Here is an 11,801-nt window from a genome sequence, read left to right on the forward strand (position 1 = left end):
TGGGTCGGAGCAAATGTTGTCTTGTGATACGACGTGACCTAGAATCATGAGCTTGCGCGCGGCGAATTGGCACTTTTTCAGGTTCAGTTGCAGGCCTGCGTTGGTCAAGGACGTCAACACTTGCCTAAGGCGAAGATGCGTGCTGAAATCAGGGGCGAACACAACGATGTCGTCGAGGTAGCACGAACGCGCGCTCCATTTTAGGCCGCGCAAGATATTGTCCATCATTCGTTCAAGCGTAGCAGTCGTATTGCATAGGCCAAATGGCATCACATTGAATTCGTATAAACCATCTGGAGTAATGAATGCAGTTTTAGGGCGATGAACTGCTGACATCGGGACCTGCCATTAGCCCGAGCGTAAATCCAACGAAGAGAAGAATTCATCGCTTTGCAAGCTGTCCAGAGCGTCGTCAATGCGCGGTAGAGGGTAGACGCCTTTTCGCGTTATCTTATTAAGACGGCGATAATCGACGCATAACCGAATGGAACCATCTTTTTTTGTGACGAGAACCACCGGGGATGCCCACGGGCTATTGGAAGCTCGAATGACGCCGCGCTGAAGCATGTCGTCCACGTGCTCACTGATAACCTGACGCTCCTTGGCGGATACGCGGTACGGGCGCTGCCGCAATGACGCGTTGGAGCCAGTGTCGATGTCGAAAAACGAGCGGCGACGCGGGGAAGGTGAACGACGCGTAAGGACCGGTGGCTGACGGTTGAAGTGCGACCCAGAGTAGGCTGAGCGACATCAAAAGAAGAGCGGAACTTGGCAAGCAGGTGAAGAAGCTGGCTCGGAAGTAAGGTCATCGGCAATGAAAGGTGTGAATAAGTCAGGTGATGGCGGAGCAGAAGTGGAAAGTGCACAGAAGTCAGCGAGCTCTGCATACGAAGCATCCGGCATGTCGGTTATAAACATGTCATCAAGAGGCTGAACATGGCGAAGTGCTTCGCCGCAAAGAGCCGTCAGGGCTGTAGGAAGCGGATTGCAGACAACGATGGCGCTGAAACCGGCTGAAATGTCAAGCGTGGTGAAAGGGAGGGGAACGTCTTTGCGGGTTATGAAGAGTTCCGAAGGAGTGAAAAGGACAGCGCCTTCAGAGACAGCGCCACAGAAGACGGGAACGACGGCAGAGACGAGTACGGCGGTATGGCGATGTCTTCTCGAAGAACTAGCTTAGCGGGAAGAGAAGTGGCGCCGACGAGGGGCACGTCACACAGAGGCGACAATTCGACTTCACCACGTGCACAATTGATGACGGCGTTATTTCGCGAAAGAAAGTCCCACCCAAGTATCACGTCGTGAGAACAGGACTGCAGAACCACAAACTCCACAATATAGAGAACTCCCTGAATAACATCTCTAGCTGTGCATGCTGCTGAAGGCTGAACTGGCTGGGCGCTTGCTGTGCGAAGAGAAAACCCAGAAAGTGGCGTCGTAACTTTTTCCTAAAGTGCGAGAGAGGCGTTCGTTTAGGACAGACATGGTTGCTCCAGTATCAATTAGCGCAACGGTAGGAACGCCGTCAACAGTAAGGTCGACAACGTTCGAAGACGACAATGGAGGACTTGTACAGATCGATGGCGACGCAGTTCTTGCCTCCTGAACTGCGGCGCTTAGTTTTCCTCTTGCGTGGGTGAAGGGCGCCGACGCATGAGGGACACCGAGCGGCGACGCGGGGAAGGTGAACGACGTGTAAGGACCGGGCGCTCGGCTGGTGGCCTGTTCGACTGCCGACTAAAATAAGTGTCTTGGAAAGGCTGCACGTCGGCGTAGGGAGGCGACTGCACAAACCCATCAGAGTGCAGCATGCGGCGGCGGCAGAGTCGTGCAACATGGCCGGGAATACCGCAGGCATAACATATGGGCCTGTTGTCTTGCGTGCGCCAAGGATTAGCAAAAGCAGGAGCAGGTCGATGAACGGGATGATGAACGGGTGGTAGCGGCCGAGGATGTAGCGCAACGAGTGGTTGACGAGGAAGCTGCGCGGCGACGGATGCGTAAGTGGCGCGGTAACAGGGTACTGCTGATGCTGCATTGGTAGAGCCTCAGCAACTTGGTCTTCAATAACCCGCCGGAGCGTAGGGGCGAGCTGTGTAGGAGGCTGTTGCCCCCCCCCCCCCCGCCCCCCCGCCTTCCTTCCTCTGGAACAATGAAAACTCTCCGCTTATGCTTGGGGTTATGAAACAAGTGTAGTGAGGGCCATCTGGAATGACGGGCCCTGTGTAGGAACGTTGACAAGGGACACTTTCTTTTTCTCGCTGCAAAAACAGGCTACAGACGAAGCGGGGCTACTGTCGGCAATTAACGCGTGCATCGCTAAGTGGCTTACCTGGAACTTGAAAGAGAGCGAAACGATGGTGAGTCCCATGCCGACGTTCTGAATGCCTGACTCGATGGCGATGGTTTTTCGAACCGCATCTGGTCGCTTGAAGAGCCAGCTGATGAGGTAGCCGATCATCATACCTGCTGCCGGCATGACCACCGTGGCAGCGTACAACACGGGAGGGATGTTGTGGAAGATGTCGGGGAAGATGAACACCTCCATGATTTGCGTCACCACGATCAACAGGCCGCCAAGAGTGCTCGACAGCTGCACACAATGAAGGCGGAGCGGGCTGATTTTTTTCCCCTGCTCCGTGTATACGGGCAGTGAGAACAGTGTAGTTCCTTGTGAGCCTTTTGCGCACATATTGGCGTCATCATATATATATATATATATATATATATATATATATATATATATATATATATATATATATATATATATATATCCTCGGGTGATTAATGGTACCATGCGGCCGGCATTAAAAGAAAATAATGATGGAGTGTGTGAGAGAGGCGCCTTCATACAAATTAATGAGGAGAATAAAGGCTACCTGGAAGAACTAAGATATTATGAAGTGCTGCACCCCGCACCGATGTCAGAATAGAGTTGATGTTCTAGCGCGCCCCAGAAATTGTAGTTCGGCCATGCAGTTGACGCCCGTCCTGGGTATATTTTGAAGAATTGGGGAGGTAGAAAGGACAATTAATTGAGGGGCATTGCTTTGTGTGGCCAGAGCATCTTCAGAAATAGCATGTAATCACAAAAGTAGCCCAAGTTGGCTCTTCAGCAACAGGGCTCTTCTTATGAGAAACCCATGTGAGTATCCTTTGTACCTTCATCCTACTTTACAGGTACATTTCAAATATTACTTTCACGAAACTGGATACGCCTTGCGGAATCCCGAAATAATTTGGCGACTAAAGTGCAAGCACCGTTACAGACGCCCCAGAGGACGTTCTCGTATTCCACAAAGTGATTTACACATAATTACGGTAATGTTTCTTGCTCGCGAAGCACTTCTCGAGCGTTTTCGTCGTGTATATGTTTTACTTCAGAACAAAGGCAACGTAATAAACTCACAACATAGAGTTTCATTTGATCCGCAAGTTTGTCTATACGGTGCACACGCTTTCTAGAAATTGTGAGTTCGATGCCAGACCTCTAAGCGGTCTCATATCAAAGATGCCATATGAACGAATGAATTTCAGTGACCAAGCGGACAACGTCCAGAAACTAGCTCAAGTAGGCCAAATGAGCACGTCGGCTTGGTCAGAAAGAGCCCGAAACGAGCGGAATATTTTGTTCATGCGCGTAGTGAAACAACGGTCTCGTTTTAACAACAACAACAACAACAACAACAACAACAACAACAACAACAACAATTAGGGTAATGGCTTGGTTTGCACTTCTCATTTCCTAAGATATTTACGGATCCAAAGGAGTGCCCTAGTCCAGACCACATAACAATCTTGCTACTAGAAATTGCTAATGACTACGTTGGTTGTGCATCAAATTACTGTTTATTTACTGGTCCGTCCTAATGCGAGCACCTCCGCAGGGTAGAGACAACGCGTACTTTTAACGCCCCGTGTCGCACAAAATCCGGCGTCGGCGCGTGGCGTCACGAGTCGACCGTCGCCTCAGGAATAATAATTCCGAACCACGCAGGCCCTCCGTGTAGCGCAAAATTACTGAACTAACTGAATTTCTCAAAGCAAGATTGGCCAGAAAAATCGTAAAGTACGACTTGCACACAACCTTCAGACATGATAGCGTCGGATTGTAATTTGAATATACGAGAAAAACATATCTGTAACGCGGAAATTCAAACACAAATCCCTTTCGACGCGATAGCGTTTTCCAGCTGCCGTTAGAGGTCTTAGTAGGAGAGGCGCGGCCCCCTCGGTTTCTTGCACACCATCAAAAAAGAAAAAAAAAAGAGAAAAAGAAACCGCAAAGCTTGCCTTCGGGCATAGCGCTCGCCGCCAGCATTTACCGGTAAAGATTACGATTACATAAGCTGCAGTTGCCGGGAAGCGTGAGAAGCACTCAGGGATCTTTGAATGCTGTTACGTTCCACTCTTAAAATGCGAAGCTTAAGTGTCCTCCACATTTTCTGAGTCTCAAACGCCCCATCAGCTTTATTCTTCATCTTATTGCCTCGCTGACACTCTGTTCTATAGTAGCTGCTGCGACATGTGGCTACGATGCGCTTACTTTCGCGGCATGTACAACGATTCATGGTTTAAAGCACAAAACAAACAAGGGCGCCCGAAGAACTCACCGAAGCGATCGTCACTTCTTTGGCCATCCTGGTTTGCTTAGCGCTTTAAATCATGAAACTACGTCAATTCGCCTAGGTCGCCATTTTGCTGCACAATAATTTCCCACGTTCACGGAAACTGTCAAGTTCTTTTCCATCAAGAAACAAACAAGAAAGGACAGCACTTTTCGCTAGAGCGTTGCTGGGCGGAGAGTCGTCCCTTAGAGAAACGCGATCGCGCGCCTCCACGCTGTGTGCTTGCGTACCTTGGTGATGTAAGGCGCCACCCGCGGGCAGAACCAGTTGAACAGCATGCCGAGACCGGCTGGGAGCGAGATGAAGACCAGACTCATAGCCATCTTGGAGTAGGGCACGACAATGTCACCCGTGTCCACGTAGTAGCCGTACATCAGCATGTTCACCGGCATCATGCCCATGGCCAGCACCGTCGAGCACAGTGTCATGGCGATGCTGTGCGGGAAAGTGGGAGGCGGTAATAAATTTGTGGTGTACATATACTGTACACAGCATGCATGGGCGTCTCCCATTGACTCCGACTACTGGAGTCTCAGACATTTTTTGTTTTGTTTTTCGTTTTCTTTTAATCTGCATCACTGGCGATCTGAGATTACGTGTTTTCGTCATTTGAGCTTTATGGGAAGCCCATAGGAGGCCTAGCAATAAGCCGCATCTTCTGCGGAAAAAAATTAATGAGATCACAGTGCCTAGAATTAAGTACGCAGACAGAAATATAGGCACATTTTTGGGTGAATTGCAGCATCTCTTAACGACAGTGGAGAAAAAAAGACAACATAATTCTTGTAGGTGACCTCAATATAGATACCTCTTCTGCTACTAAAAATTATATCAGTGACTATTCGACTCTCATTTCTAGTTATGGCTTAGAAAATAACATCACAGGATTTACGCGAGAAGAATTTTTGGGGAACAAACAACGTCATGTATTGACCACATACTAAAGCATGTTTCTAGCATGCAACCTGTAACAACTATTGTAAAAGAAAAACTTGCTGACCATTATTTCATTGCTCTCACAATGTTCAGTGAAGACTTGACCATCTGACGTGGGAAAACTAAACAAGAGTTTGATATCTTCGATAATCAAAAGATTGATATATTAATTAAGGAATATCATTGGGATACCTTATTAACACTAAGTAATTTACAAGCATACGAGAAGCTAACTGCCACATTGAAATCAATTTATGATAAATGCCGAAAGGTAATTACTTTAAAAAAAGGAAAATCGAAAAACCATGGATTACTAATGAACTTAAAGAGTTAAGTTACACCAAAGCAAAGCTGTGGCGCCGAAGTCGGTCTAATCAATCAGACGTACAGTTAAGAGAAGAATCTAGGCAAACAAGGAATAAGCTAACAGCTTCACTAAGGCTAGCAAGGAATAAATACTATAGTAATACGCTAAATGAATGTAAATTTAATTTGAGAAAATCGTGGAACGTAGTAAATTCGCAAACAGGCAGAGAAACGTAACGCAACAAAGACGAAAGCATAAGAAATAATTTCCCCAGAAGACACATGGATAAAATACCAAACAAATTTAATAACTGTTTTGCTAATACTGTTAAGAAACTTCGGGAAAATTCCCCTAGTTACATATGACATAATCAAATCAAACGTCAACTCTGCATATTTGAGTTAGGTAACTGATCTCGATGTTCCGGATGTAATAAGGTCATCTTCCATTACTAGAATGCCAGGATATGATGGGATTCGATTTCGTGAGATATTATTCAACTTCTCTTGTTTAAAGAGTGTGCTGCTATTATTTACTCAGAAGTATTTAGGTCGGGTCAAATTCCCAACGCAATAAGAATAGCTTTAATTAGACCAATTCACAGGAACGGTAAAAGGCAACAGTGCGAAGACTATAGACCTATAGCAATCTTGCCCGCATTGTCGTGTGTTGTAGAAAAGCTTATGCACAACAAAATGGTTTCTTTTTGCGAAAAGTTTCGCCCGTTGTCTAATTCACAGTATGGGTTTCGTTGCAAGAGAAGTACAATCACACTACTAGAAGACTTTGCAGACGTAGTTAACAGTGAAATGGATGAAAATAAGATAGTAATTGGGCTTTTCTTACATCTGAAAAGGAAGGCATTCGATACGTTAGATCATGAAAAACTCTTTGGAAAATAAGCTCAAATAGGATTCCGCGGGCCTTTCATAGAGGTTTTTGAAGACTACTTCAAAAATCGATATCAGGTCGTTTGAATTCAAAATATAGTCAACGAGTTAATACACATAACGCATGGAGTCCCACAAGAATCAGTACTGGGTCCACTGCTTTTTAGTTTGTATGTGAACGATTTAGCCCATCTATCGCTGCACTCAAAGTTATACCAATTTGCTGATGATACTGCTTTAATACTACCCCATAAAATTTTTAATGAATGCATTACTTTGTTACAGGAAGATATGTACAAAATAATGACATGGTTTGAGAACTACATATTTGTGAACAAAGAAAAAACACAGTTATCTGCTCTCACAGCCCGTACAAAAAAAGTGCAGCTAACTGAACATCTATGCCACGTATCTAACATATGCGCATCCGCCTTTTGTAAGTTATGCTTCCTCAAATATAAACTTCGACAAGCCCCTCCATCCGTGAAGCTGTTGGCTTATAATTCAATCATTAGACCTGCCCTCGAATACGCATGTGTTATTTGGGACCCACACACTAAGAAAAACATTGATGCTCTAGAAATGATTCAACGTAAATCCATTCGGTTTATCTTTTCTCGATACCGCATGACGGACTCCCCAACCTTTATGATGCAACAAAATAATATCCAGGAACTTAAGCTGCGTCGAAAAATTCGGAGATTAAAATTTCTTTTTCACTTGAAAAACAACCATCTCGCATTAGACCCTGCTCCGTACGTCCAACCTCTGATGTCACGACTGACTCGAAATCGTCATGCTGAATCGATAACACCATTTAGAACACGTACTAACACATTCAAGTTTTCGTTTTTTCCACGAACGATTACAGAGTGGAACGCTTTGCCGCTATGTATGCTTCAAAACAGTGACTCATTCGAGGCATTGACGTCATAATGTGAAGCGCTTTTCTTGTTTTTTTCTTGCAAAGGGCTGTTTTTCTTGAAGTTTCAATGTTCATAATTGTTTTCACGGCCATAAGGTGCTCATTTATGTGTCATCTTTACGTATATATTATTTTTTTCTCTCTCCATGATTTATGATGATTTCTGGTTGACGTTTTGCCAGTGCTTGTGTAAATCTTTCTTTTTACCCCTCCTGCATGGGCCCTAGCTTGGGCCTGCAGTATTTTGTAAATAAATAGATAAAAAATATACTTGTATAGTGAGCGCTGCATTGGGTGCTCTTGCCAAAGTATGCAGTACGCCACAAAAATAAAGTACCTTGGTGTTATTTTCGATGAATATTTCTCATTTGTCCATCACATACAGCATGTAGCTAAAAGACTCCGAGCAGTATGTGCAGTCATGTACAAAGTAAGATCAGTACGTGATGTTAGGTTAAGAAAACTCATCCACCTTCACACACTCTCAAAACAAAGAGTTCCGGAAACTTTCTTCGAGGGAGTATCTACTTGTTCCATATTTAGCTCCCTTTTCCAGAGTAGATCGACCTCCTTTGAGAGAGAGCAGCATACCCCCCCCCCCCCCCCCCCCACAGAACTTTATTACCCAACCGCTTGCCGGCGCATCTTCCCAAGCTCAACGCCGATCGGGTCAGCTTCGCTGGTCATTCACCCTCACACACTCTGGAAACAAAGAGTTCCGGGAACTCTCTTCGAGGGAGTATCCGCTTGTCCCATATTTCTAACATCAACATGGCATAGTTGATGTTAAACAACTTTTTCTTTCGGTGGCAATTACGAAGCATTATTTTGATGAATCCTTTAAAAAAAAACGTAAGAACTCATGATCTGCGCAAGACAGAGACATTCGTTCGGGCTAACGCGTTCACGAACTATGGTAAGAGAACGAGATCATTTTATGTACTGTTATACTTTAATAAAATACAAGAAGTTCCCAACGTATCGTCATTCGGGAAAATAAAAGAGTTTGTACACCGCACGGTTCTGACAAGTGGCTGGGACTAATCGAAGAAAACTGTGTGACAGGACTTTTTCTGATGAACTTTCGCTAACAATTGTATAAGACGGACTAGAGTATTGTGTTCTATTTATATTGTGTGCTTTCACTTTGTAATAGTGATTGGTGACTGCTACTCTTCCAAAATATTTACAACTGTATATGATGAAATAGAGGGTTGCGCTGTACATACATTTTGCTGCTGTAATGTATTTGCTTACATTAGTGCTCGTGCAGGAACATATACTAGAAATTAGCCGAGCGATGGAGGAAAGGGAGAGAGAATAGTAGGGAGGAGGGAAAGAAATTGTGTACTTGTATTATGCTTTGTTGAAGGAAAATATAGAGTGGTCCGCATAAAAGCATCGATGCTTTCGCAGACTACAGGTTACTGTTTGTGGCACATATAAGACATTTATTTTGCTATTGTACTTTCTTTTCTATTGTTTCTTCTGTTCTTAGAGCACAAGACTGTCATTCGGGCCCTAGCACTGCCCAGTCCCGCTCAAAAGCATCATTGCTTTGGCGGGCTGACGAAATATTTGATTTGTATGTTTTATGTTCTAATAAAGAATAAAGAAGAAAAAAAAGAACATACAGGAAGTCAGGGGACGAATTCGCAAAGCTCTCCGTTTGTAAGTCCTCTTCGCCATGGGCCAGCCACCTTCACTAATGATAGGGAGCTTCAGAAAAAGAAGACTCAAAGTTAGGGACCGCAATAGAATTCGTTCACGGGCTATATAGTTGGTACATTGCTCTTGAAAACTGAGTTTGTATAGGGGCAAATAGACAGGGCACAAAAGAACACAAACAAGCGCCCGTCTACGTCGTTTGTGTTCCTTTATGTCCCGTCTATTTGTGCTGCACAAACTTAGAGAACACAATCCAGCGAGCGTACAAAAAACGCAGAGTGGGTACAATGGAGTTTGGGATTGGCTAAAATATACCTCTACAAAAAAATTACCGACGATTACGTTACTTCCTAATGCGAAGTTTGAGCGCAGCAAATAAGCTGTTTCACCTTTTCGATAGATTGAGGCAAAGAAATCGAGCAACACATGTATGCGCTATCACAGAATTTTTTTTTTATTTTTCACACGTATTCCTTTAACAAAGACTCCACTAACAGTTCTTGACAGTCATGAAGGAAGCTTTGTGGTCGGAGAAATAGACTGATATATGTTCGACTTGGTACACCAATGCTTGATTCTCAAAGACGAGATCTATACAAGTGCCTCGCGAGGTTGTCACAGCCGTGGGACGCGTTACGAGCGAGAGGAACGGGATGTTCTCCCGCATAAGTGTTAGGAAATTGCTGTTTGTCTTTATGTCAAGCCGCCACCGATCTGGCTCTCTGATTGCCACCGCACAGGGCGAACGGCAGCGGCAATTTCGGCTCGGGCGGTGCACATATACAGATCCGCCGCCACCGATCTGGCTCTCTGATTGCCACCGCACAGGGGTTGCATTGGAGGAGGAGCGAAGAAAGGAATTAAGTTCGAGCCGGCGCTTTGACAACCGGAGACTCGCAGGAAGAGGGGGGAGGGGGGCGGCGTGTACACCCAGCGGCAAACGATGGGGGCAGAAGCGCGCGCAGCAAGCGGACAACACGATAAAGGGAGGAGGGAAGAGATAGCAGCGACTGACTGATGCCGCTGACGCCGATAGTGAGTCAACCCCAGCTGCGGAGTTGGTTTCAGGGACAACGAATAACCGGCGCGTCGGCAACTGAAGAGCACCCTATCCGCCACACAAGAACAGGGGGGGGGACCCTTTCCTCCTCTTTCTGCATGGCGGCGACGGTGTTCTATGCAGTCACGTTATCTTGACTCTCTAGCGGCGTCAGCGGCATCCAGCGGTATCAGTCGGTCGCTGCTAGCGCTGGGGGGATGAAAGGGGGGCGGAGCTGGTTACGAGGCCGACGACGACGACGACGCGAAACCCAGGAACGGACGCCAAAGAGCTGCGCTCTAAAAAAAATTCTAGCGTAAGAGCTCTTTGTGAATACGGATCCAGGTTTGCGGGTTCCATAAGAACATATGCTTCAGTCTGATGGGATCAATTCATATAGTTGCTATGTCTCAGGTGACACGTCACTCGGGCTCTGCAATTAAATAAAGGCACGACGTGTTTCATTCAGAAAACGAACCTGCCTCCGTCGCGGGCGGCCGCGACGTAGGCACATGTCGCATGTTTGTCACAGGCGAGGTTCCTCATCTGTTCTCTCCCCCTTCCCACTCCCTCGTTTTTTTTTCTTTTTTCTTTTCAAATGCTTCTTTGTACGTTTCACTGGTGGTTATTTTCGACAATAACCGTGGTGAAAAAATACATGGATATGCCCCAAAACCGCCATAGAAGAACTATGCAATAGCGTGTTTATATATTTTTATTCATATGCGATACAAAACCCACATGATCAAACAGGATTTCGGAATATGGGGCTGACGGGTTTCTTCGATAGCGGTCACTGTGTCCCTTTGTTTCCAAATGCCATCAACAAATCGTGTGTCTACATGACCTCGGACAGCTCATGAAAACAGGCTAATCGCCTGTTGTCTGCAAGATACACGAGGTACTTGTTAATATATGTGGCAGGCAGTTTGCTTGAACTAGGCGAGGCAGCAGAGAAAAAAAAGTGATTTGCTTCTTTACTTGAACAAAGAATCATCCTTGACCCGCCGTGGTTGCTCAGTGGCTATGGTGTTGGGCTGCTGAGCACGAGGTCGCGGGATCGAATCCCGGCCACGGCGGCCGCATTTCGATGGGGGCGAAATGCGAAAACACCCGTGTGCTTAGATTTAGGTGCACGTTAAAGAACCCCAGGTGGTCAAAATTTCCGGAGTCCTCCACTACGGCGTGCCTCATAATCAGAAAGTGGTTTTGGCACGTAAAACCCCAAATATTATTATTATTATTAAAGAATCATCCAATCTAAAAAAATTGGTGATTGCGCTGGTCTGTACTAGCGGTCTGTACCATGTTTCTGTACCATGCAAGCTTATCGGTCTTTGTGCAAAGGTCAGCTCTGGCACGACACAGCAAGGTGCACTATTTGGGTGAGGAACGAATGTTATGCATG

At 45.7% G+C, this 11,801-nt stretch overlaps 1 protein-coding gene across 2 annotated transcripts in view; it reads right to left on the reverse strand.

Moving 5' to 3' along the window:
• Nucleotides 1-11,801, reverse strand: part of LOC142586057 (ileal sodium/bile acid cotransporter-like) — a 255,466-nt gene that overhangs the window by 55,173 nt on the left and 188,492 nt on the right. For both annotated transcript variants that reach the window (XM_075697327.1, XM_075697319.1), the window contains 2 exons: nucleotides 4,859-5,063; nucleotides 2,333-2,593 (listed from right to left, as the gene is read on the reverse strand). In XM_075697327.1, the coding sequence (XP_075553442.1) occupies nucleotides 2,333-2,593; nucleotides 4,859-5,063 (466 nt within the window). The remainder of the gene's footprint in view (nucleotides 1-2,332; nucleotides 2,594-4,858; nucleotides 5,064-11,801) is intronic.

Source organism: Dermacentor variabilis, chromosome 1 (assembly GCF_050947875.1).
Source record: "Dermacentor variabilis isolate Ectoservices chromosome 1, ASM5094787v1, whole genome shotgun sequence".
NCBI lineage: Eukaryota > Metazoa > Arthropoda > Arachnida > Ixodida > Ixodidae > Dermacentor > Dermacentor variabilis.